The sequence below is a fragment of the Ranitomeya imitator genome, chromosome 1, assembly GCF_032444005.1.
Source record: "Ranitomeya imitator isolate aRanImi1 chromosome 1, aRanImi1.pri, whole genome shotgun sequence".
Lineage (NCBI taxonomy): Eukaryota > Metazoa > Chordata > Amphibia > Anura > Dendrobatidae > Ranitomeya > Ranitomeya imitator.
Window position 1 is genome coordinate 937,736,601 of NC_091282.1, and position 26,117 is coordinate 937,762,717.

Genomic DNA, 26,117 nt, shown 5'->3' on the forward strand with positions numbered 1-26,117 from the left:
TGTTGCTGATGTAAAGCAGACATGAGGGAAATGTTAATATTTTTGTGTGGTATCACTATCTGGATTAAAGGGCTAATCATTGAAAGTTCAAAAAATGCAAACTTTTAATTAATCATTTTTGTAACATTTCTGATATTAAATTTGCCAATCTCAAAATAAACTGGATGCGTTGAAGCGTTCTGCAATTACCACACTATTGCATCGGTAGGGCGGTAATGTCACTATGGGGGCAGGCTTTGCAACGTTGAGAATCTTTCCCCCCACACCCCCCGTGTGCTCACAGCTCCTGGAAAGGGGAGGAAGCAAAAGGCAATACTGACATTACAGCAGGGGATCACAGTGGATTCATTTTGTGAGGTAAAATATTTCACTGACTGCTTTTATAAAAAAAAAAGTCAATGAAATATTTTGCCTCAAAAAATGAATCTTCTGTGATCCCCTGCTGTAATGTCAGTATTGTCTTTTGCTTCCTTCCCTCCCCAGGAGATCTGGTATGCTCTGTACACGGTCAGTCAATTTTTAAAATGAACTTTCGTTCGTGGGAAACCCCTTTAATGTGACTGGCTTCCTCTGCCTGTAGACACATTGCGCATCTTCCGCTGGGATCAGCCGAATGATTCACTGCACCTGCGCGTTATTCGCACAAGCGCAGTAAATCAGACCACCGCCATCTTTGTGCAGACAGATAGCGGCGATCACATTAAAACTGTGCATGCGCTCCTCCTGTACAAAGATGGCAGCAGTCAGTGAATCATTCGGCTAATCCCAGCGGCAGCGTGTTCGCGACAGTGTTCCGATGGTGGTACTGCGCAAGAGGCTGAGTGTGAGCGGTGCGTTTAGAGTGTGTGTGTGTGTGGTGCGACGGTGTTCCGCTGGTGGTACTGTGCAATAGGTTGGTACCAGCAGCAGTTTCCATATTGGGACACAAATCACTTGGGTGTCCCAATATGGCGATCGGTGAACTTCCTCCGCTTGGAATTCTGGGATACGGTGACATCTGGACAGAACAGGAAATGAAAACTACAAAGCAATAATATAAATAAAGTGACACTGGTCAGATTTAAAACATTTGGCTCAGTCACTAAGGGGTTAATAAATAGATCTTAGAATATGATATTGGAATATGTTGTGTAAGAGCAGTAAAAAACATAAAGGCCCCACCTAGTCTTCCACAAGGTATGAATGGGACCCACCCTAGTCTTCCACATGGTATGAATGGGACCCACCCCAGTCTTCCACACGGTATGAATGGGACCCACCCCAGTCTTCCACACGGTATGAATGGGACCCACCCCAGTCTTCCACACGGTATGAATGGCACCCACCCTAGTCTTCCACATGGTATGAATGGGACCCACCCTAGTCTTCCACATGGTATGAATGGGACCCACCCCAGTCTTCCACACGGTATGAATGGCACCCACCCTAGTCTTCCACACGGTATGAATGGCACCCACCCCAGTCTTCCACACGGTATGAATGGGACCCACCCCAGTCTTCCACACGGTATGAATGGGACCCACCCCAGTCTTCCACATGGTATGAATGGGACCCACCCTAGTCTTCCACATGGTATGAATGGGACCCACCCCAGTCTTCCACATGGTATGAATGGGACCCACCCTAGTCTTCCACATGGTATGAATGGGACCCACCCTAGTCTTCCACATGGTATGAGTGGGACCCACCCTAGTCTTCCACATGGTATGAGTGGGACCCACCCCAGTCTTCCACACGGTATGAATGGCACCCACCCTAGTCTTCCACATGGTATGAATGGGACCCACCCTAGTCTTCCACATGGTATGAATGGGACCCACCCCAGTCTTCCACATGGTATGAATGGGACCCACCCTAGTCTTCCACATGGTATGAATGGGACCCACCCTAGTCTTCCACATGGTATGAGTGGGACCCACCCCAGTCTTCCACACGGTATGAATGGCACCCACCCTAGTCTTCCACACGGTATGAATGGCACCCACCCTAGTCTTCCACATGGTATGAATGGGACCCACCCTAGTCTTCCACATGGTATGAATGGGACCCACACTAGTCTTCCACACGGTATGAATGGGACCCACCCCAGTCTTCCACATGGTATGAATGGGACCCACCCCAGTCTTCCACACGGTATGAATGGGACCCACCCCAGTCTTCCACACGGTATGAATGGCACCCACCCTAGTCTTCCACATGGTATAAATGTCGCCCGCTGGCCAGAGTTTGACGTGTGTAACGGGCTCCAAGTGCACCTAGCCTTAGGCTGCAATGCTCACTTTGTGGCCTTGGTATCGTTTTCACTGTAGTTCTCTGAACCTGCCACAAAATAAGTCTTTGTTGCAGTATTTGCCTCAGTTCATTGTAATTGTGGCCAAAGTTTTATGTCAATATTTAATATGGAGATTTTTTCTGAATTTGATATTCAAGAGGAATTGTCTATATGGCATTGTAGATTTCTAGTTTTCCAACATAAAGGAAATATCTTGATTTGGATTTGATATCCTCTTGCTTCTTACAAACACTGATTACATCCAAGAAAAGCACATTAAATATCATGGCGCACACAGATTAAAAATAGCGTCCTGAATATTAAATGTAAGACCAGCACAAGTGCTGAGCGTCATTCATCTTGTGTTCTCCTGTCACCCATGTGTCCGGTTATCTAAGGTCATGGCCCAATGTGAACTTTATATCGGATCAGAAACTAAACTTTCATGGAGAGGTAGTGCATATGATCAACGTCTGCTCCATTCAGCCTGGGCCCATCAGTCAGGAAATGGATAGGGAAATAACTTTCAAACTTGAGATTAGCCCATTAAAGGGATCTGTCAGCAATTTTTTGCCGCTTAATCTGAGAGCAGCATAATGTAGAGGCAGAGATTATTATTCCAGCAATGTGTCACTTACTGGGCGGCCTGATGTAGTTTTGATAAACTCACTGTTTTATTACCAGTAGTTTATCATCAGGGAACTATTAAACCTGCTGGCCTGTAATCATGCATATTCATGAGCTTTGTATAACCGTGCACCAGTACTTTTCTGAAATAACAGATCGAAGCACGTATAGGACATCACGTTGTCATTCTTTCACACGTAGCCATGTCCTTTTACTTTGCACATCCCATACAGTCTCCATGCACTAGAATGGAAGAAGTATCATTAAACTATGTTGCTGGTTCCTATATTTTTAGAAACATTTGCTGATATCAGAAGTTACAATGCTGGGCTTGTTGAAAAATAATATTAAAAAGTTTCCAAATTCCCTTTCTAAGCCGTTCTTTTTCTCCTAGGAGTGTTTCAGGGGAAGCTGGCCAGCGCACAAACTGCTGCACAAAAGAGCAAGTAAGTGTTTCTCTTCATGCAAATTTCCATGTACACTCGGATGGGGTTTTCAACATGTAAATATCTTCTAGCTTGACCTCTCAAAGTTCCGTGCAAAAATTTGTTTCGGAAGCATGGTCTGTAACACAAGATCTGTGCCACGTCAGCTGAAATAAGATGCATGCCAAGAGATGCTAAAGGGTTCTGGCAAGTGCAGAAGATAATTCAGAATGGCACCTCCAGGCAATCACTGCCTTATATTCAGCACTAATTTCATCTTTGTCACAATGTGGAGGATGAATTCTTTTACTTTTAATATATTATTTTTATTTTGTATTAAGTATTCCTATCTCGTATATTTATGACCTAAGCATGGGATATGATAAAACTTCCATTCTCGAGAGGGTTGCAAGTCTTAGATGTGTAATTTGCTATACAAGTCTCTGTTCATATCACCTTTCAGCTGTCTGAGGTATGTTAGGATGACAAATGCCACTATATTAATATAATGTGGCAGATAACTTACAATCTATTCGTTATTTCTACCCGATGGGGACACATCCATTAGGTGAATGGGGGCTTGCATGTTTTCCAGTTCTGCCAAGACATTTCAGTGTGAACCTAGTCTAACATGTGCAGTGTGCTCAGGATTATGGAGGGTAGATTGAAATAACAGTTAAATGTTATAAAATAATAATTTTGCAAGGTTTAATGTAATCAAAACCTTTTGTTTTCTGGCAGATGAAAAAAGCAAAGCAGAGGTTTCACCATGGACAATGGAAGGAGAAATCAACACAGATCCTTGGCTCGGCTATCATTATACTGGAAAACTCAGGCCACACTATCCGTTGGTAAGGGTGTATTAAGTCCCTTAAAGGGAACCTCTCCCCTCCAGAAATGCTATTTACCTGCAGATATTGGGATAATTTTCTGGTAAATGGAATATAAAGGGAATCTGTCACCACATTTGACCTATGTAAACAACTAATATGGGCATACAGGTTATAGATGCCTTCTTCCACTTAATATCTGGTGGGGAACCTCAGGCCCTCAATGACCTTTTATTCTGCACCCAGGAAGATTCCTGTGAACCGCAGCACTTGGGCTGGCAGCTGTGTTTTGATGGCCTTTTAATTTTTTCTTTCTGTGATCAGTGCTCACCACTGAATCCATGAAAGATTATGCCCCACACCAGTAGTGCCAGTGTTAGGATGTACTTTGTGGGTGGAGTTAGTGTGAGAGTTGTACAGTTCCCAAAGGATGGTATAAATATACAAATGACCTTTGGTAGAAAAAAAAAGTTTCTCGCCTCTTCCAGGCTATGGGGGGACGCTGCCTCCATAACTTATTTTACATGAAGGGGGAGTTACCGATGTGATGGCCGTGCTCTGCTCTTCTGATCTCACTGCAGAGCTGTGTGTGATTATACCTGACACAGCTGCAGGTTCCTTCCATCTCACAGGCAGATAAGGCTGCAATATTGTTGCAATACAGCAAAGCTAAGAGAGAAGCAAAAAATGTGTTTGCAAGAAGACAAAGTTAATTTTTCCTGTTCGGTGTTGGTTACTTGTCTCACACTGGTAACGTCGCCTTCATGTAAAATAAGCTCTGGAGGCAGAGTTATCTTCTGGGCAGCGTCCTCCTCATATTGACCTATAGAAACTTCTCCAGACAAAATAAAGGGGATTATTATTATTTTTATTTATATAGCACCATGGATTCTCCATGGTGCTGTACATGAGAAGGGATCACATACAAATTACAGATATGACTTACAGTAAGCAAACTAACAATTACAGACTGATATAGAGGGGCAAGGACCCTGCCCTTGCGGGCTTGCATTCTACAGGATGGTGGGGATGGAGACAGTAGGTTGGGGGTTGTAGGAGCTCCGGTGTTGGTGAGGCGGTAGCTCCGGTAGTGGTGAGGAGGCAGCGGGGTCAGTGCAGGCTGTAGGCTTTCCTGAAGAGGTGGGTTTTCAGGTTCCGTCTGAAGGATCTGAATGTGGTTGATAGTCGGACGTGTTGGGGCAAAGAATTCCAGAGGATGGGGGGGATATTCTGGAGAAGTCTTGAGGCGGTTGGGTGACGAGGGAATAATTGTGGAGGAGAGAAGGAGGTCTTGGGAGGATCGGCGATTACAATAATAACCCCTAAAGTAATTATATAATCCAAACGGAGTTTCTTCAAATCCTCATCTGAGGATGTAAAACGGCAAGTAATGTGTGAACCTTATTTGAGGGGTTAAAGAAAAAGCAATAGAAAAGGGGGGGCAGACATCATGACTGGGAGAGCGCCAATTTGCACAAATTCCCGATCACTCTAACTTGGGACAGACGAGCCATGCACATGCGCTGTTCTGCCTGGTGATGGCACGGGTGGTTGTCGCAGAGCGCTCCCGTTCCCTGTGTAATGCATTCCAACCATTTAAATGTTGCCCATCTTTGAGCTTTTGCCATGCCTCCTGACGAAGCCCAGTGTGGTGAAACTCGTTGAGGTGCCTATGCACCCCCTTCTGTGCTCCACCCAGCTCTGGCCCTAAACCATGTCTCAAGGTATTGTCTTTAATTCCCAGCATTACTGCTGAGACCACTTTTACACCATATGTACTGTTTAGCATGAGCTCTAATGGGTTGTCTACATGCTAGATGTGTGTTTTGATAATTCTCTTGCTTTCTCTGCTGCACTGATTTTTAACCCCTTTCTGACCTCGGACGGGATAGTACGTCCGAGGTCAGAAGCCCCACTTTGATGCAGGGCTCCGGCGGTGAGCCCGCATCAAAGCCAGGATATGTCAGCTGTTTTGAACAGCTGACGTGCCCGTAATAGGCGCGAGCAGAATCGCGATCTGCCCGCGCCTATTAACTAGTTAAATGCCGCTGTCAAACGCAGACAGCGGCATTTAACTACCGCATCCGGCCGGGCGGCTGGAAATGACGACATCGCCGACCCCCGTCACATGATCGGAGGTCGGCGATGCTTCTCCATTGTAACCATAGAGGTCCTTGAGACCTCTATGGTTACTGATCGCCGGTAGCTGTGAGCGCCACCCTGTGGTCGGCGTCACAGCACACCTGCAATTCTGCTACATAGCAGCGAACATCAGATCGCTGCTATGTAGCAGAGGCGATCGTGCCTCCCATGAAGGCTATTAAAGCATGGCAAAAGTAAAAAAAAAAAAAAAAAAATCACCCCCCTTTCGCCCCAATCAAAATAAATCAATAAAAAAAAAATCAAATCTACACATTTGGTATCGCCGCGCTCAGAATTGCCCGATCTATCAATTAAAAAAAAGCATTAACCTGATCACTAAACAGCGTAGCGAGAAAAAATTCGAAACGCCAGAATGACGTTTTTTTTGGTCGCCGCGACATTGCATTAAAATGCAATAACGGATGATCAAAAAAACGTATCTGCACCAAAATGCTATCATTAAAAACGTCATCTCGCCACGCAAAAAATAAGCCCTCAACCGACCCCAGATCATGAAAAATGGAGACGCTACGAGTAGGGTTGAGCGAAACGGGTCGAACATTTTCAAAAGTCGCCGACTTTTGGCTAAGTCGGGGTTTCATGAAACCCGATCCGACCCCTGTGCGGGGTCGGCCATGCGGTACGCGACTTTCGCGCCAAAGTCGCGTTTCAATGACGCGAAAAGCGCCATTTCTCAGCCAATGAAGGTAAACGCAGAGTGTGGGCAGCGTGATGACATAGGTCCTGGTCCCCACCATCTTAGAGAAGGGCATTGCAGTGATTGGCTTGTGTCTGCGACGTCACAGGGGCTATAAAGAGGCGTTCCCGCCGACCGCCATCTTACTGCTGCTGATCTGAGCTTAGGGAGAGGTTGCTGCCGCTTTGTCAGAAGCAGGGATAGCGTTAGGCAGGGTCCATTAACCACAAAACCGCTTGTGCTGCAGCGATTTGCACTGTCCAACACCACCCTCGGTGTGCAGGGACAGTGGAAGTTTTTTTTTTTTTTTTTTTCCCCTCAGCGCTGTAGCTCATTGGGCTGCCCTAGAAGGCTCCCTGATAGCTGCATTGCTGTGTGTACGCCGCTGTGCAAACCAACTGCTTTTTTCAAAGCACAAATCCTCTTGTTCCTTCCTTTCTGCACAGCTATCTTTTTTGTTTGTCCACACTTTTTATTTCATTTGTGCATCAGTCCACTCCTTATTGCTGCCTGCCATACCTGGCTGAGATTACTGCAGGCAGGGAGATAGTAGCTGCCTGCCATACCTGGCTGAGATTACTGCAGGCAGGGAGATAGTAATTGTAGGACATTCCCTGTTTTTTTTTTTTTTTTTTTTTTTTTTGGTGGGAGATTAAGATTGGCAATTTGGCATTTCTGCTAGAGTGCCATCCCTGTGTGTGCCATCTCTCTCACATAGTGGGCCATAGAAAGCCTTTTCATTTTTCTGTATTTTTTTTTGTGGGGTGTATAAATTCTCCCTGATAAAAATACAGTGGGAGATTAATATTGGCCTTTGGGCTTGTGTGCCAGTCCTGAGTGTGCCATCTCTCTCACAAATAGTGGGCCATAGAAAGCCTATTTTATTTTTTTTTGGGTTTTATAAATTTTCCCTGAAAAAAGGGAGATTAATATTGGCCTCTGGGCTTGTGTGCCAGTTGTGAGCGTGCCATCTGTGCCAGTCCTGAGCGTGCCATCTCTCTCACAAATAGTGGGCCATAGAAAGCCTATTTAAATATTTTTTTGGTTTTATAAATTCTCCCAGAAAAAAAGGGAGATTAATATTGGCCTCTGGGCTTCTGTGCCAGTCCTGAGCGTGCCATCTGTGCCAGTCCTGAGCGTCCCATCTCTCTCACAAATAGTGGGCCATAGAAAGCCTATTTTTTTTTTTTTTTGGGTTTTAGAAATTCTCCCTGGAAAAAAAAAGGGAGATTAATATTGCCCTTTGGGCTTGTGTGCCAGTACTAAGCGTTCCATCTCTCTCTCTCTCTGTCAGTGGGCCATAGAACGCCTATTTTTGGTTTTATTTGTTTTCTAAATTCTCCCTGAAAAAATCATTTTATTTTATTTGGTTTCTAAATTCTTCCTGATAAAATCATATTTTTTTTATTATTTTTTTTTCTAAAGTCTCCCTGAAAAAAAAAAAAAAAAACAGTGGGAGATTAATATTGGCCTTTCTGCTTGTGTGCCAGTCTTGACTCCTGGGTGCGTCATCTCTCAGTCAGTGGGCCATAGAACGCCTATTTTTGGTTTTATTTGTTTTCTAAATTCTCCCTGAAAAAATCATTTTATTTTATTTGGTTTCTAAATTCTTCCTGATAAAATCATATTTTTTTTATTGTTTTTTTTTCTAAAGTCTCCCTGAAAAAAAAAAAAAAAAAACAACCAAAAAAAACAGTGGGAGATTAATATTGGCCTTTCTGCTTGTGTGCCAGTCTTGACTCCTGGGTGTGCCATCTCTCTCTCTCTCTCTCTCTCTCTCTCCAATTGTGGTCCATAGAAAGCCTATATTTTTTTTCCTTGATTTGGGTTCCAAAATCTACCAGAGAAAATAACTACATCAATCATTGGTAGAAAAATATTGGCCTCTGGGCTTGTGTGCCACTCCTGACTCCTGTGTGCGTCATCTCTCAGTCAGTGGGCCATAGAACGCCTATTTTTGTTTTTATTTGTTTTATAAATTCTCCCTGAAAAAATAATTTTATTTTATTTGGTTTCTAAATTCTTCCTGATAAAATCATATTTTTTTTATTATTTTTTTTTCTAAAGTCTCCCTGAAAAAAAAAAAAAAAAAACAACCAAAAAAAACAGTGGGAGATTAATATTGGCCTTTCTGCTTGTGTGCCAGTCTTGACTCCTGGGTGTGCCATCTCTCTCTCTCTCTCTCTCTCTCTCTCTCTCTCTCTCTCTCTCTCCAATTGTGGTCCATAGAAAGCCTATATTTTTTTTCCTTGATTTGGGTTCAAAAATCTACCAGAGAAAATAACTCCATCAATCATTGGTAGAAAAATATTGGCCTCTGGGCTTGTGTGCCACTCCTGATTCCTGTGTGCGTCATCTCTCACTCAGTGGCCCATAGAAAGCATATAGTTTGTTACATTTGTTTTCTAAATTCTCCCTGCAAAAATCTATTTTTTTTTTTTGGGGGGGTTTCTAAAGTGTTCCTGAAAAAAATAAAAATAAAAAAAAAATAATAGTGTGACATTAATATTAACATTTGTGCTTCAGTGACAGTCCTGCGTGTGGGGCATCTCTCTAATTTGCAGCCACCAAAAAAAGAGTGTGTAACATTGGGCCTGATTTTCGCTGTGGTCTCACCAACCTGTAAAGGGGTAGCTAAATCATACTGAAGTTATAGCTCACCGTGTAAGTTGTGTGACTGCAACAAATAACGTTAGTTTGGTTACGTTTTTAAAACAATGAGGAAGTCTAGTGGAAGAGGTCGTGGCCGGGGGCGTTCATTGTCAGCTGGTAATGAGGGTAGTGGTAGTGGTGGAGCATCAGGTGGTCGTGGGGAAAAAAATATTGCACCTAAGTCTGGAGCTGTGGAGCCAGGTTCGTCGTCCGGCTACACAAGGCCTCGAACGCTCCCTTTTCTGGGATTAGGAAAACCGCTTTTAAAGCCGGAGCAGCAAGAGCAAGTTTTGGCTTATCTTGCTGACTCAGCCTCTAGCTCTTTTGCCTCCTCTCGTGAAACTGGTAAAAGTAAAAGCAGCGCGTCGTTAGTGGATGTTCACGGTCAGGGACAAGTCACTTCCTTGTCCTCTTCAGCAAAAACAACAACAGAGAAGAATGCAGCAGGCGACACAACGGGTTACTCCATGGAGCTCTTTACACATACCGTCCCTGGCTTAGAAAGTGAAGCAGTTAACAGTCCATGCCCATTACAAATTGAATCTAACATGGAGTGCACTGACGCACAGCCACAGCCAGACTACTATGCTGGTCCTTTGACTCAGACCACAACATTGCCCTCGCAGGGTGCTGATCAAGAATCAGACCCTGATGAGACTATGTTGCCCCATCACGAACGCTATACCACCGAACGACACGGTGACACAGACGAAGTTGCGCAGGAGGTACAAGAAGAGTTATTAGATGACCCAGTTCTTGACCCCGATTGGCAGCCATTGGGGGAACAGGGTGCAGGCGGCAGCAGTTCTGAAGCAGAGGAGGAGGAGGGGCCGCAGCAGGCATCAACATCGCCACAGGTTCCATCTGCCGGGCCCGTATCTTGCCCAAAACGCGTGGCAAAGCCAAAACCTGGTGGAGGACAGCGTGGCCATCCGGTTAAAGCTCAGTCTGCAATGCCTGAAAAGGTATCCGATGCTAGAAAGAGTGCAGTCTGGCATTTTTTTAAACAACATCCAATTGATCAGCGCAAAGTCATCTGTCAAAAATGTTCTACTTCCTTAAGCAGAGGTCAGAATCTGAAAAGTCTCAATACTAGTTGCATGCATAGACATTTAACCACCATGCATTTGAAAGCTTGGACTAACTACCAAACGTCCCTTAAGGTTGTTGCACCCTCGGCCAATGAAGCTAGTCATCAACGCAACATCCCTTCCGGCAGTGTAGGACCACCATTTAGCGCACCACCTGCTGTATCTGTGCAGGTATCTTTGCCAGGCCAAAGCAGTCAGGGTCAGGGAATCACCAGTTTCGTAGTAGGAAACACTGCATCTAGGGCACCGGCGGCAACAATACCATCTCCCACCGTCTCTCAGTCTGCCATGTCCACCGGCACCCCCGCTAGTTCCACGATCTCCAGCTCTCCAGTCCAGCTCACCCTACATGAGACTATGGTTAGAAAAAGGAAATACTTAGCCTCGCATCCGCGTACACAGGGTTTGAACGCCCACATAGCTAGACTAATCTCGTTAGAGATGATGCCCTACCGGTTAGTTGAAAGCGAAGCTTTCAAAGACCTGATGGACTACGCTGTACCACGCTACGAGCTACCCAGTCGACACTTTTTTTCCAGAAAAGCCATCCCAGCCCTCCACCAGCATGTTAAAGAGCGCATCGTTCATGCACTCAGGCAATCTGTGAGCACAAAGGTGCACCTGACAACAGATGCATGGACCAGTAGGCATGGCCAGGGACGTTACGTGTCCATCACGGCACACTGGGTAAATGTGGTGGATTCAGGGTCCACAGGGGACAGCAAGTTTGGGACAGTTCTGCCTAGCCCACGGTCTAGTAAACAGTTGTCTGTAGCCGTTCGCACCCCCTCCTCCTCCTCCTCCTCGTCCTGCAGAAGCAAGAGCTCGTCCACAGACCGCAGTCGCACAAACACTCCATCCGCACCTGCCACTGTTGCACACCAGGTCTCCCATTATGGGGCAGCTACTGGCATACGTCAGCAGGCTGTATTGGCTATGAAGTGTTTGGGCGACAATAGACACACCGCGGAAGTTCTGTCCGAGTTCTTGCAGCAAGAAACGCAGTCGTGGCTGGGCACTGTAGATCTTGAGGCAGGCAAGGTAGTGAGTGATAACGGAAGGAATTTCATGGCTGCCATCTCCCTTTCCCAACTGAAACACATTCCTTGCCTGGCTCACACCTTAAACCTGGTGGTGCAGTGCTTCCTGAAAAGTTATCCGGGGTTATCCGACCTGCTCCTCAAAGTGCGTGGACTTTGCGCACATATCCGCCGTTCGCCTGTACACTCCAGCCGTATGCAGACCTATCAGCGTTCTTTGAACCTTCCCCAGCATCGCCTAATCATAGACGTTGCAACAAGGTGGAACTCAACACTGCACATGCTTCAGAGACTGTGCGAACAGAGGCGGGCTGTTATGTTTTTGTGGGAGGATACACATACACGGGCAGGCAGTAGGATGGCAGACATGGAGTTGTCAGGTGTGCAGTGGTCGAAGATTCAAGACATTTGTCAAGTCCTTCAGTGTTTTGAGGAATGCACACGGCTGGTTAGTGCAGACAACGCCATAATAAGCATGAGCATCCCCCTAATGCGTCTGCTGATGCAAAGTTTGACGCACATAAAGGATCAGGCGTCTGCACCAGAGGAAGAGGAAAGCCTTGATGACAGTCAGCGATTGTCTGGTCAGGGCAGTGTACATGACGAGGTACCGGGCGAAGAGGAGGTGGAGGATGAGGAGGATGATGGGGATGAGTATATTTTTAATGAGGAAGCTTTCCCGGGGGCACGGGAAATTGGTGGCGTGGCAAGGCCGGGTTCTGGTTTTTTGAGGGACACAAGTGACGTAGATTTGCCTGCAACTGCCCCTCAACCAAGCACAACCGCAGATTTGACAACGGGAACTTTGGCCCACATGGCGGATTATGCCTTGCGTATCCTCAAAAGGGACACACGCATTACAAAAATGATGAACGATGACGATTACTGGTTGGCCTGCCTCCTTGATCCTCGCTATAAAGGCAAATTGCAAAATATTATGCCACATGAGAACTTGGAACTAATATTAGCAACAAAACAATCAACTCTTGTTGACCGTTTGCTTCTGGCATTCCCTGCACACAGCGCCCGTGATCGTTCTCACACGAGCTCCAGGGGCCAGCAGACCAGAGGTGTTAGAGGGGCAGAAATCAGAAGTGGCGTTGGCCAGAGGGGTTTTCTGACCAGGTTGTGGAGTGATTTTTCTATGACCGCAGACAGGACAGGTACTGCAGCATCAATTCAAAGTGACAGGAGACAACATTTGTCCAGTATGGTTACAAACTATTTTTCATCCCTTATCGACGTTCTCCCTCAACCGTCATTCCCATTTGATTACTGGGCATCCAAATTAGACACCTGGCCAGAATTGGCAGAATATGCATTGCAGGAGCTTGCTTGCCCGGCAGCTAGTGTCCTATCAGAAAGAGTATTCAGTGCTGCAGGTTCAATACTAACAGAAAAAAGGACTCGTCTGGCTACCCAAAATGTAGATGATCTAACCTTCATTAAAATGAACCACAACTGGATTTCAAAATCTTTTGCCCCACCCTGCCCGGCTGACACCTAGCTTTCCTATGAAAAGGTCTTGCCTGTGGACTATTCTGAATGACTTTTCCAATCTCGTAATTTTCTTCACCTGATTGTCCAGCATACGACATGTTTCCACCTCACGAAATGGCCAAACTCCCCACACGGGGCCGTGCTATCGCCACTTTGCGCTTGGACCCTTGAGAGTGCTGTTTGTCTGAAGAGGTGGGTGTGGCCGCTTTTGGTCGACGGCACTGCCACTGGGTCCCTCATAGTACAATAAAGTGTCTCTGGCGGTGGTGGTGCGCACCCAACGTCAGACACACCGTTGTAATATGAGGGGCCCTGTGCCTGTACCGCCGGCCACAAGACAGTTCTCCCCCCCAGCTCAAACAGTGCTCTACCACTAGCAAAATTATCTCTCACAGCTTCACCAATGTGTAGTCTAGGCGCTGACATCCTTCAATGCCTGGCACTGACAATACCATTGTTTTGACATTTTTGTTATGTTAGGCCTTCGAAGCCTGTCTGCGGTCCCTTCTTTCTACAACTACTACACTGACCAGGCCACTGCTGGCCGTGTTACCCTGGAACCAATTTAAAAGTGCCTACAGTCAGCCCAATTTTGTTATGTTAGGCCTTCGAAGACTGTCTGCCGTCACTCCTTCCACTAGACTTCCACTGACCATACACTGCTGCCCATGTACCCCTGGAACCAATTTAAAGTGCCTACAGCCAGCCCAATTTTGTTATGTTAGGCCTTCGAAGCCTGTCTGCGGTCACTCCTTCCACTAGACTTCCACTGACCAGACCACTGCTGCCCGTGTACCCCTGCAACCAATTTAAAAGTGCCTACAGCCAGCCCAAGTTTGTTATGTTAGGCCTTGGAAGCCTGTCTGCGGTCACTCCTTCCACTAGACTTCCACTGACCAGACCACTGCTGCCCGTGTACCCCTGGAACCAATTTAAAAGTGCCTACAGCCAGCCCAAGTTTGTTATGTTAGGCCTTGGAAGCCTGTCTGCGGTCACTCCTTCCACTAGACTTCCACTGACCAGACCACTGCTGCCCGTGTACCCCTGGAACCAATTTAAAAGTGCCTACAGCCAGCCCAAGTTTGTTATGTTAGGCCTTCGAAGCCTGTCTGCGGTCACTCCTTCCACTAGACTTCCACAGACCAGACCACTGCTGCCCGTGTACCCCTGGAACCAATTTAAAAGTGCCTACAGCCAGCCCAAGTTTGTTATGTTAGGCCTTGGAAGCCTGTCTGCGGTCACTCCTTCCACTAGACTTCCACTGACCAGACCACTGCTGCCCGTGTACCCCTGGAACCAATTTAAAAGTGCCTACAGCCAGCCCAAGTTTGTTATGTTAGGCCTTGGAAGCCTGTCTGCGGTCACTCCTTCCACTAGACTTCCACTGACCATACACTGCTGCCCATGTACCCCTGGAACCAATTTAAAAGTGCCTACAGCCAGCCCAAGTTTGTTATGTTAGGCCTTCGAAGCCTGCCTGCGTCCCGTTCTTTCAACTACAACTACACTGACCAGGCCACTGATGGCCGTGTTCCCTTGGAACCAATTTTAACTTGCCTACAGCCAGCCCTATGTTATTATGTTAGGCCTTCGAAGCCTGTCTGCGGTCACTCCTTCCACTAGACTTCCACAGACCAGACCACTGCTGCCCGTGTACCCCTGGAACCAATTTAAAAGTGCCTACAGCCAGCCCAAGTTTGTTATGTTAGGCCTTGGAAGCCTGTCTGCGGTCACTCCTTCCACTAGACTTCCACTGACCAGACCACTGCTGCCCGTGTACCCCTGGAACCAATTTAAAAGTGCCTACAGCCAGCCCAAGTTTGTTATGTTAGGCCTTGGAAGCCTGTCTGCGGTCACTCCTTCCACTAGACTTCCACTGACCAGACCACTGCTGCCCGTGTACCCCTGGAACCAATTTAAAAGTGCCTACAGCCAGCCCAAGTTTGTTATGTTAGGCCTTGGAAGCCTGTCTGCGGTCACTCCTTCCACTAGACTTCCACTGACCATACACTGCTGCCCATGTACCCCTGGAACAAATTTAAAAGTGCTTACAGCCAGCCCAAGTTTGTTATGTTAGGCCTTCGAAGCCTGTCTGCGTCCCGTTCTTTCAACTACAACTACACTGACCAGGCCACTGATGGCCGTGTTCCCTTGGAACCAATTTTAACTTGCCTACAGCCAGCCCTATGTTATTATGTTAGGCCTTCGAAGCCTGTCTGCGGTCACTCCTTCCACTAGACTTCCACAGACCAGACCACTGCTGCCCGTGTACCCCTGGAACCAATTTAAAAGTGCCTACAGCCAGCCCAAGTTTGTTATGTTAGGCCTTGGAAGCCTGTCTGCGGTCACTCCTTCCACTTGACTTCCACTGACCAGACCACTGCTGCCCGTGTACCCCTGGAACCAATTTAAAAGTGCCTACAGCCAGCCCAAGTTTGTTATGTTAGGCCTTGGAAGCCTGTCTGCGGTCACTCCTTCCACTAGACTTCCACTGACCAGACCACTGCTGCCCGTGTACCCCTGGAACCAATTTAAAAGTGCCTACAGCCAGCCCAAGTTTGTTATGTTAGGCCTTCGAAGCCTGTCTGCGGTCACTCCTTCCACTAGACTTCCACAGACCAGACCACTGCTGCCCGTGTACCCCTGGAACCAATTTAAAAGTGCCTACAGCCAGCCCAAGTTTGTTATGTTAGGCCTTGGAAGCCTGTCTGCGGTCACTCCTTCCACTAGACTTCCACTGACCAGACCACTGCTGCCCGTGTACCCCTGGAACCAATTTAAAAGTGCCTACAGCCAGCCCAAGTTTGTTATGTTAGGCCTTGGAAGCCTGTCTGCGGTCACTCCTTCCACTAGACTTCCACTGACCATACACTGCTGCCCATGTACCCCTGGAACAAATTTAAAAGTGCCTACAGCCAGCCCAATTTTGTTATGTTAGGCCTTCGAAGCCTGTCTGCGTCCCGTTCTTTCAACTACAACTACACTGACCAGGCCACTGATGGCCGTGTTCCCTTGGAACCAATTTTAACTTGCCTACAGCCAGCCCTATGTTATTATGTTAGGCCTTCGAAGCCTGTCTGCGTCCCGTTCTTTCAACTACAACTACACTGACCAGGCCACTGATGGCCGTGTTCCCCTGGAACCAATTTTAACTTGCCTACAGCCAGCCCAATGTTAGGCCTTTGATGCCTGTCTGCCGTCACTCCTTCCACTAGGCCTCCACTGACCTGTCTATTGCTGCCCGTGTACCCCTTGAACCAACATCATTAAATATAAAAAAAATTAATTTGATTATAAAAAATAAGATCGTGTTGAGATCTCAAATGCAGACATTTTAACAATCAAAACAAACACACAACAAATATCTGGAACTGTACTACAAAGGTCCAACAGCTACAATTTCTTTCTCCTGCAAGAAGTTAACTGAAAGTTTTTTGGAGTTGTTAACACAGATATGGCATCCACCGAGTGTTGTCCTGTCGCGTCTCCTTTAAATTATTTCCAATAAGATGTTAAACTATTAATTTAATAAAATCAATAATTAAAAAAATAATTGAGTAAGTCAAAAGCACATTGCAAATAAACATTAATTACAAATCAAGAAGCATGGCGCGTCCGAGGGTGAGTAGATACCGAATAAGAATATAATCACCCTCGGACGCGCAATGCTTATTTACAACAGCCTTCCTTCCTAAGAATCAGCCCTTCCGTGGTGTAGAGAGAGGTTGTGTTACACTCCAAGGTGTTCCCCAGGTTGCCTTTCCTGAGCTTCGATCTTCCGGCTCTCGTTTAGTAGCTGTTGGAAACTACGCTGCATTAGGCCTACTAATTGTGTATGGGTGAAACAGTGGCGCATCTGCGGTCCCTCCTTCCACTAGGCCTCCATTGACCTGTCTACTGCGGCCCGTGTACCCCTTGAACCAACCTAATAAAATATTTAAAAAATTAATTTGATTATAAAAAATAAGATCGTGTTGAGATCTCAAATGCAGACATTTTAACAATCAAAACAAACACACAACAAATATCTGGAACTGTACTACAAAGGTCCAACAGCTACAATTTCTTTCTCCTGCAAGAAGTTAACTGAAAGTTTTTTGGAGTTGTTAACACAGATATGGCATCCACCGAGTGTTGTCCTGTCGCGTCTCCTTTAAATTATTTCCAATAAGATGTTAAACTATTAATTTAATAAAATCAATAATTAAAAAAATAATTGAGTAAGTCAAAAGCACATTGCAAATAAACATTAATTACAAATCAAGAAGCATGGCGCGTCCGAGGGTGAGTAGATACCGAATAAGAATATAATCACCCTCGGACGCGCAATGCTTATTTACAACAGCCTTCCTTCCTAAGAATCAGCCCTTTCGTGGTGTAGAGAGAGGTTGTGTTACACTCCAAGGTGTTCCCCGGGTTGCCTTTCATGAGCTTCGATCTTCCGGCTCTCGTTTAGTAGTTGGTGGAAACTACGCTGCATTAGGCCTACAAATTTGGTATGGGGTGTAGAGACAGGTTGTGTTACACTCCAAGGTTTTCACCAGGTAGCCTTTCCTGAGCTTCGATCTTCATGCTCTCGTTTAGTAGGTGTCGGAAAGTAGGCTGCATTAGGCCTACAAATTGGGTATGGGGTGGAGAGAGATGGTGTGTTACACTCCAAGGTGTTCCCCAGGTTTCCTTGCCATTGCTTCGGTCTTCCGACTCTCGTTTAGTAGTTGTAGAAAAGTACACAGCATTAGGCCTACAAAATGGGTATGGGGTGGAGAGAGATGGTGTGTTACACTCCAAGGTGTTCCCCAGGTTGCCTTTCCTGAGCTTCGATCTTCATGCTCTCGTTTAGTAGGTGTCGGAAAGTAGGCTGCATTAGGCCTACAAATTGGGTATGGGGTGGAGAGAGATGGTGTGTTACACTCCAAGGTGTTCCCCAGGTTTCCTTGCCATTGCTTCGGTCTTCCGACTCTCGTTTAGTAGTTGTAGAAAAGTACACAGCATTAGGCCTACAAAATGGGTATGGGGTGGAGAGAGATGGTGTGTTACACTCCAAGGTGTTCCCCAGGTTGCCTTTCCTGAGCTTCGATCTTCATGCTCTCGTTTAGTAGGTGTCGGAAAGTAGGCTGCATTAGGCCTACAAATTGGGTATGGGGTGGAGAGAGATGGTGTGTTACACTCCAAGGTGTTCCCCAGGTTTCCTTGCCATTGCTTCGGTCTTCCGACTCTCGTTTAGTAGTTGTAGAAAAGTACACAGCATTAGGCCTACAAAATGGGTATGGGGTGGAGAGAGATGGTGTGTTACACTCCAAGGTGTTCCCCAGGTTGCCTTTCCTGAGCTTCGATCTTCATGCTCTCGTTTAGTAGGTGTCGGAAAGTAGGCTGCATTAGGCCTAAAAAATGGGGAATGGGGTGGAGAGAGATGGTGTGTTACACTCCAAGGTGTTCCCCAGGTTTCCTTGCCATTGCTTCGGTCTTCCGACTCTCGTTTAGTAGTTGTAGAAAAGTACACAGCATTAGGCCTACAAAATGGGTATGGGGTGGAGAGAGATGGTGTGTTACACTCCAAGGTGTTCCCCAGGTTGCCTTTCCTGAGCTTCTATCTTCAGGCTCTCATTAAATTGTGGTTAAATGGAACAACTGCATTTGGCGTACTAGTTGGTTTGGGGCCTACTATCGGTGTCTGCCACTCCTTGCTGTTCTCCTGGTTTCCTGTCCTGAAATACCATTTTCAGCCTCTCGTTAAGTAGTTGTTAATGTTAGACTGCATTTGGCCTACTAGTTGGGTTGGGGCCTACTATCGGTGTCTGCCACTCCTTGCTGTTCTCCTCCACTGAACAAAGCTGTGCCGCCTGTTTACTACGGTTGCCAATTTTGAACTGCATTTCGACTACTTACTGATTTGGCCCTACTCTCTGTGTCAGCCTCTCATTCCAGTTGTCCTCCACTGCAATGCCCCCTGGTTATTCCTGTGTTACCAATTTTGAACTGCATTTAGCCCACTTTCTTCTTTGGGCCTATATCTGTGTTTCCACTTCATCGTGCCCATTGCCCAGCCAGTGATAGATGAGTCTGCTGGTACATTGACCCATAACGCAACATTCCCCGTGCACGCTACACAACAACATTGTGACCCTGCTGAAAGTCAGGTTGCTCTTCCCGCATACCATACCACCTTACACGGGGACAAAGAGGAAGGTGCAGATGAAAGTGCAGGTTCCTTCATCAGGTGGGGGGAGGAATACTAGTTGGCGACGTCACTGGCACAGGGCCTCTCATAGTACGCAAAAGTGTTGCTGCCGGTGGGAGGCGCCCCCGCCGTGCAAACACACCGCTGTACTTTGAGGGGCCCTGTGCCAGTGCCAATGCCAACGAGTGGGCCCCCCCTGCTTGCTCAGGTTCACAGCACTTGCAAAGTTGAAATACTTACCTCTCCCTGCTCCACTGCCGTGACGTGGTCCAGATTTCCTGGGCCCACTAATTACTTGAACCAGCCCTACCCCCCACAACTTTAGCCAAATGACCCCCAATTTCAAATGCCTTCCAATTATTATAAGGTAAATTACGCTTGACAAGCTTCATTAAGAAGAATGGATGGTTTTGACATTAAAATGGGCACTCTAGGTGTTTTCCTGGCCCCCACTCACTGCCGACTATGCTGCCCCATTGACTTGCATTGGGTTTCGGTCGATCCCGACTTTACGTCATAATCGGCCGATTTCACTCGACCCGACTTTGGACATAGTCGGGTTTCGCAAAACCCGGCTCGACTCTAAAAAGGTCAAGGTCGCTCAACTCTAGCTACGAGTATCGGAAAATGGCACAATTTTTTTTTTTTTTTTTTTTTTAGCAAAGTTTGGATTTTTTTTCACCACTTAAATAAAAAATAACCTCGTCATGTTAGGTGTCTATGAACTCGTAATGACCTGGAGAATCATAATGTCAGGTCAGTTTTAGCATTTAGTGAACCTAGCAAAAAAGCCAAACAAAAAACAAGTGTGGGATTGCACTTTTTTTGCAATTTCACCGCACTCGGAATTTTTTTCCCGTTTTCTAGTACACGACATGCTAAAACCAATGATGTCGTTCAAAAGTACAACTCGTCCCGCAAAAAATAAGCCCTCATATTGCCATATTGACGGAAAAATAAAAAAGTTATGGCTCTGGGAAGGAGGGGAGTGAAAAACGAACACGGAAAAATGAAAAATCCCAAGGTCATGAAGGGGTTAATCCAGCATACTATTTAATTATATTGCAGATACTCATGCACATTCAATTTCAATGCTTAATTTTGGGTCATAATATGTACTCTGTAACCATAGTCTGTAACCTGTATGCCCATATTAATAGTTTATATAGGTCGATTGTGGTGACAGATTCCCTTTTAAATCCTGTTTGGCTGCACTACTGGAGCTACAGGGAAAAAGTGAAGTTATATTCTCCCGGTGTCTGTTTGCTTCCAGGCATCAGGATTGTGCATGGGGGCATAAGTCACCGAACACTACACATTGAGCGCACTGTTATGCCCCTAGCTCCTTGACTGTTGGCCCACTCTGCAGACTTGCAAGGTTACATTGAGTATAACACTATATTTCCTGAAAAAATACATTTTCTGAAGCTTCCCTTTAAATTCCCCTTCCCATGTGCTTTCCACAGCTTTTCAGAAGTAAAATGTTAACTAAGTTGTGCTGATCTGACAACCTCTCCTCAATCATTCACATGCAAACATGCTTTTTTCTTGTATCATAGTCTTGCTATTTTATTCAATTTTGCTTCTGCTTTTGAACAAAGTTGACCTGACACCGGACTTAAAAGGCTTCTTCATTTTTGTCCTTCTAGTTTTGTCACAATTATTTCCTGACTAAGCTGTTTTGGGGAAAATTACTGCAGTCTTTTGTCTTCTAAACAGACAGACTAAACCCATTATAAAAACTAAATAGCAATAGTGCATTAAAATACCATTCGGATACTTAGTTACATTTTTTTTTAATCAAAATTATGTTAACAGCCATCCCATCACGTCAAGACGATCCTATTCGGGATGGTCCTAACGTCTAGTGTTAAGACCTTACCATGTGTCAAGTGACGTAATGTGAATAAGTGCTGGGAAGGGCTGAGACCCGGCTCATTGACACCCAGCAATGGGGAACTACATGAATGTAATGTCTAGCTCAAAGAAAAGGGATACCACTCATTTTATATGCACAAAGCACATAAAATCTGAAACAAAAGCCTGGTGATGAACTGGGGTGGCTGAGGTGGTCTCCACTTTCCAATATGGGTAAGCAGCCACAGTATTTGACATGTCTGTGTCCCTTTTTAATTATGAGCAACTATGCTGGATTGTTTAGTTACGGGATATGATTGTAACATGTTAAGTTAATAGTGTCCTTTAATGGATGTACCTTTTGCATTACTCGATTCCTCTTATTTTTGTAAAAACTTTTTTTTGTGTGTCATTCTGTATATATAATTTAGTAAAAATAAAATCTTTTTAGATTTTGTATATGAGGGAGTAATTTGTGAATACATTTTGGTATTTTATATGTAGGCATATCTAAATTAAATAACCTGGTCAATATATTGAAACTTACTAGTGCATGATGCATTTTATTACATGCAGAACCATGTGAAAAATGACCCGTATTCACAAACATATGCTAACACTGACAAATATGCATGTGTGAACCTAGTCTTAGATGAAAACTGGCCAAACTGCTGTTTTTGACTGGCTAATATGTAAAAAACCGACCCACGTTTCTCCAGTAGCATTTGCTGGTTGAAAGACAGATCAAGTATGTTGGATTTTAGTTCTTGTGGATTCTGTTGATTCTCATCTTGTTATTGAGAGAAAATGCAGGAAAAGCCAAGAGTGCATGTGTATGGGAGGGTCAGGAGGAATAACCCGATATGGCAACCATAAAATGTTTCTCAATTACAGGATGCTCCTACCGTAGGCGCCCCCATGTATTCCAAGAGCAGGCTCAGAAATGTCCCAACACTCTTTATTCTCTATGGGATAGCTGGAGAGGACCCTTTAAGCCTGGTTACAGAAAGGACATTTATGTGCAGATCATTAGCAGACCAGCCAACTTACAGTTTGAACACTACAGGAATCAGATTGTCATTGATCTACAAAAAAAATGTAACTAGATCCACATATCTGTGGCACGATTACGAGTACTCCACGAAAACACTCACTGCCAACCCTTGGAAGATATACGACGAGGACCTTTAATCAGCCATTTGTATATTGTGTGCATTTATCTTTCAGATGCCAATGAGACCGGTGCCAAGCTACATACAAAGGCCGGATTATGCAGAGCACCCATTAGGTAATGTGAAGCATTTAAAATGACCCCCAAATGCATCCTCTCATGTTATGGCATATGTGCATTTTTGATTTGTGAGAATAAGAATCATTCCAACTCAAAATGGGTATCTTGTCTTTCAGGAATGTCACAATCTGAACAAGCCTTGAAGGGAACCTCCCAAATTAAAGTGCTTTCTCCAGAAGAAATCGAAGGCATGCGCATTGTATGTAAGGTAAGATTTCATTCAGATGCTGCATTTATATGGTCGATTACTAGATGGAAATCTTTGCACAAGCTATTCGCAAAGTGCAGTTCGGCCTGTCCCATGGCTGCCATCTTGATTCCCTTGTAACTTACAGCCACAGGTTGATATGTGTGGGTAACGTTTCAACCATGTAGGCAACCTCGCATTTGTTTTCACCCGAAGTGTTCAATTACCACCGAAGGGAAAAATATAAGTATTTACATTACTTGTTCAAATCAATGAATTGTCTCTGTACTACAGGACAGGTCCTCCAGAGCAAAAATTGCTCTTTGTTACCCTTCTGTTCCGGTTTCTCATCAGTGACAATCCTGCTGACAGGTTGCCTCAGTGGTTCAGTAAAAAAAAACCTCAGTAGTTTCTTTAACGCCTTCATGACCTTGCAATTTTTCCATTTGTGCATTTTCATTATTTTCCAACCCTTCTGCCAAGAGCCATAGCTTTATTTCCATCAATATAGCCGTATAAGGGCTTGTGTTTTGTGGAACGAGCTCTACTATTGAATGATTGCATTCATTTTGCCGTATAGCATACTAGAAACTGGGGAAACATTCCAAGCTCAGTGAAATTGCAAAAAAAGTGCTATTCCAATTTTTTTCTTTTGGAGGGGGGTGGTGGTGTATTTTATTTACCATGTTCACTAGATGATAAAACTGATGTGGCAACATGATTTCCCAGGTCAGATAACAAATACAGTGCCTTGCGACAGTATTTGGCCCCCTGGAACTTTTCAACCTTTTCACACATATCATGCTTCAAACATAATTTGCCAAATGTAAATTTTTGGTGAAGAATCAACAACAAGTGGAACACAATTATTAAGTTGAACGAAATTTATTGGTTATTTTAAATTTTTGTGGAAAGTCAAAAACTGAAAAGTGGGGCGTGCAATATTATTCCGCCCCATTACTTTCAGTGCAGCAAACTCACTCCAGATGATCCAATGTTATCCTAAATGCCTAATGATGATAAATATAATCCACCTGTGTGTAATTAAGTCTCTGTATAAATGCACCTGCTCTGTGATAGTCTCAGGGTTCTGTTTGAAGCACAGAGAGCATCATGAAGACCAAGGAACACAACAGGCAGGTCCTTGATACTGTTGTGGAGAAATTTAAAGCCGGATTTGGATACAAAATGATTTCCAAAACTTTAAACATCCCGAGGAGCACTGTGCAAGCGATCATATTGAAATGGAAGGAGTATCATAATACTGCAAATCTACCAAGGCCCGGCCGTCCCTCTAAATATTCATCTCAAACAAGTTGAAGACTGATCAGAGATGCAGCCAAGAGGCCCATGATGACTCTGGATGAACTGCAGAGATCTACAGCTGAGGTGGGACAGTCTGTCCATAGGACAACAATCGGTCGTACACTGCAGAAATCTGGCCTTTATGGAAGAGTGGCAAGAAGAAAGCCATTTCACAAAGATATCCATAAAAAGAGGTGTTTAAAGTTTGCAACAAGTCACCTGGGAGACACACCAAACATGTGGAAGAAGGTGCTCTGGTCAGATGAAACCAAAATCAAACTTTTTGGCAACAATACCAAACACAGCTCATCACCCTGAACACACCATCCCCACTGTCAAACATGGTGGTGGCAGCATCATGGTTTGGGCCTGCTTTTCTTCAGCAGGGACAGGGAAGATGGTTAAAATTGAAGGGGAGATGGGTGGAGCCAAATACAGTACCATTCTTGAAGAAAACCTGTTGGAGTTTGCAAAAGACCTGAGACTGGGACGGAGATTTGTCTTCCGACAAGACAATGATCCCAAACATAAAGCAAAATCTACAATGCAATGGATCACAAATATACGTATCCAGGTGTTAGAATGGCCAAGTCAAAATCCAGACCTCAATCCAATCGAGAATCTGTGGAAAGAACTGAAAACTGCTGTTCACAAACAATCTCCATTAAACCTCACTGAGCTCGAACTGTTTGCCAAGGAAGAATGGGAAAGAATTTCAGTCTCTCGATGTACAAAACTGATAGAGACATACCCCAAGCGACTTGCAGCTGTCATCACAGCAAAAGGTGGCGCAACAAAGTATTAAGTTAAAGGGGCCGAATAATATTGCACGCCCCACTTTTCAGTTTTTGAATTTCCACAAAAATTTAAAATAGCCAATAAATTTTGTTCAACTTCACAATTGTGTTCCACTTGTTGATTCTTAACCAAAAATTTACATTTGGTATCTTTAAAGGCACTGTATATATGTGTTTTGTACGATGTTTTGATCGCCTTTTATTGCAATGTTGTGGCAGCCAAAAAAAAAATAAAAAAATGTAATTCTGGCGTTTTGATTTTTTTTTTTTTTTTCTTGCTTCGCCATTTATAGATCAGATTGTTTTTAGATTTCGATCAGACACTTCTGAACTCAGTAATTCCAAATATGTATGTTTTTGTTCTTTTTTTAATGTTTATTTTCAATGGGATACATAGCGGGGCATCAGCTCTGTATGTATAGAAGGGATCATAATCTCCTATGAACGCTACAATTTGCTTGAACGCTCCACCCTCGGCTGTTAAAAGCACTTGATGGCTGATGAAATCATCCATCACGTTCGGGGAAAGATGTGGGCTCTGCTTGCAAGCCTATATCAAAGGCGGGACCATGGCCAATGATTTAAATATATGTCAACGGTTGTGAAGGGGTTAAAGGAATATGTAGATAACATGCATTCTTATGAATGAAGCCTAAAAATTGTCAAAAAATGGAAATGGTAACTAGCATTTTAAGCATAGTACTTAGTGTTTCACACTCTGAGAACATGACAGCCTGCATGGCTAATAGCCTTTAATGTGTAATGTCTGATTTCTACACATCAGATACTGTAATATTCTTACCTTTTCCACTTTCTAGCTGGCGAGAGAAGTCCTGGATGTGGCTGCAATGATGGTGAGGGCTGGAGTCACTACTGAAGAGATAGACCATGCAGTACATTTGGTAAGCACCTTTTATGTCATCTACTTTCTTTGCCCCCTTTTTCTCCTCTGCAAACCACGTTATCACTTGGCCCTTCTTGTTAGTACTTGCCATTCTAGTTCCTAGTTTTTATGTAAGGCTTGTAACACTAATAAGTACCATAGATACAATATTCTCCCTCCCAATGATTAACCGTAGGGCCAGTCAACTGGTGTCTCCAATATAAACCTTATTTCTAGTGATGATCGAATATACTCGTTACTCGAGATTTCCCGAGCACGCTCGGGTGTCCTCCGAGTATTTTTAGTGCTCGGAGATTGTTTTCATTGCCGCAGCTGAATGATT

At 44.8% G+C, this 26,117-nt stretch overlaps 1 protein-coding gene across 1 annotated transcript in view; it reads left to right on the forward strand.

The window, feature by feature from the left end:
* Window positions 1–26,117, forward strand: part of METAP1 (methionyl aminopeptidase 1) — an 88,442-nt gene that overhangs the window by 32,377 nt on the left and 29,948 nt on the right. The window contains exons 2-6 of the mRNA XM_069743611.1: window positions 3,294–3,345; window positions 4,066–4,175; window positions 22,539–22,599; window positions 22,719–22,810; window positions 25,710–25,793. Of these exons, the coding sequence (XP_069599712.1) occupies window positions 3,294–3,345; window positions 4,066–4,175; window positions 22,539–22,599; window positions 22,719–22,810; window positions 25,710–25,793 (399 nt within the window). The remainder of the gene's footprint in view (window positions 1–3,293; window positions 3,346–4,065; window positions 4,176–22,538; window positions 22,600–22,718; window positions 22,811–25,709; window positions 25,794–26,117) is intronic.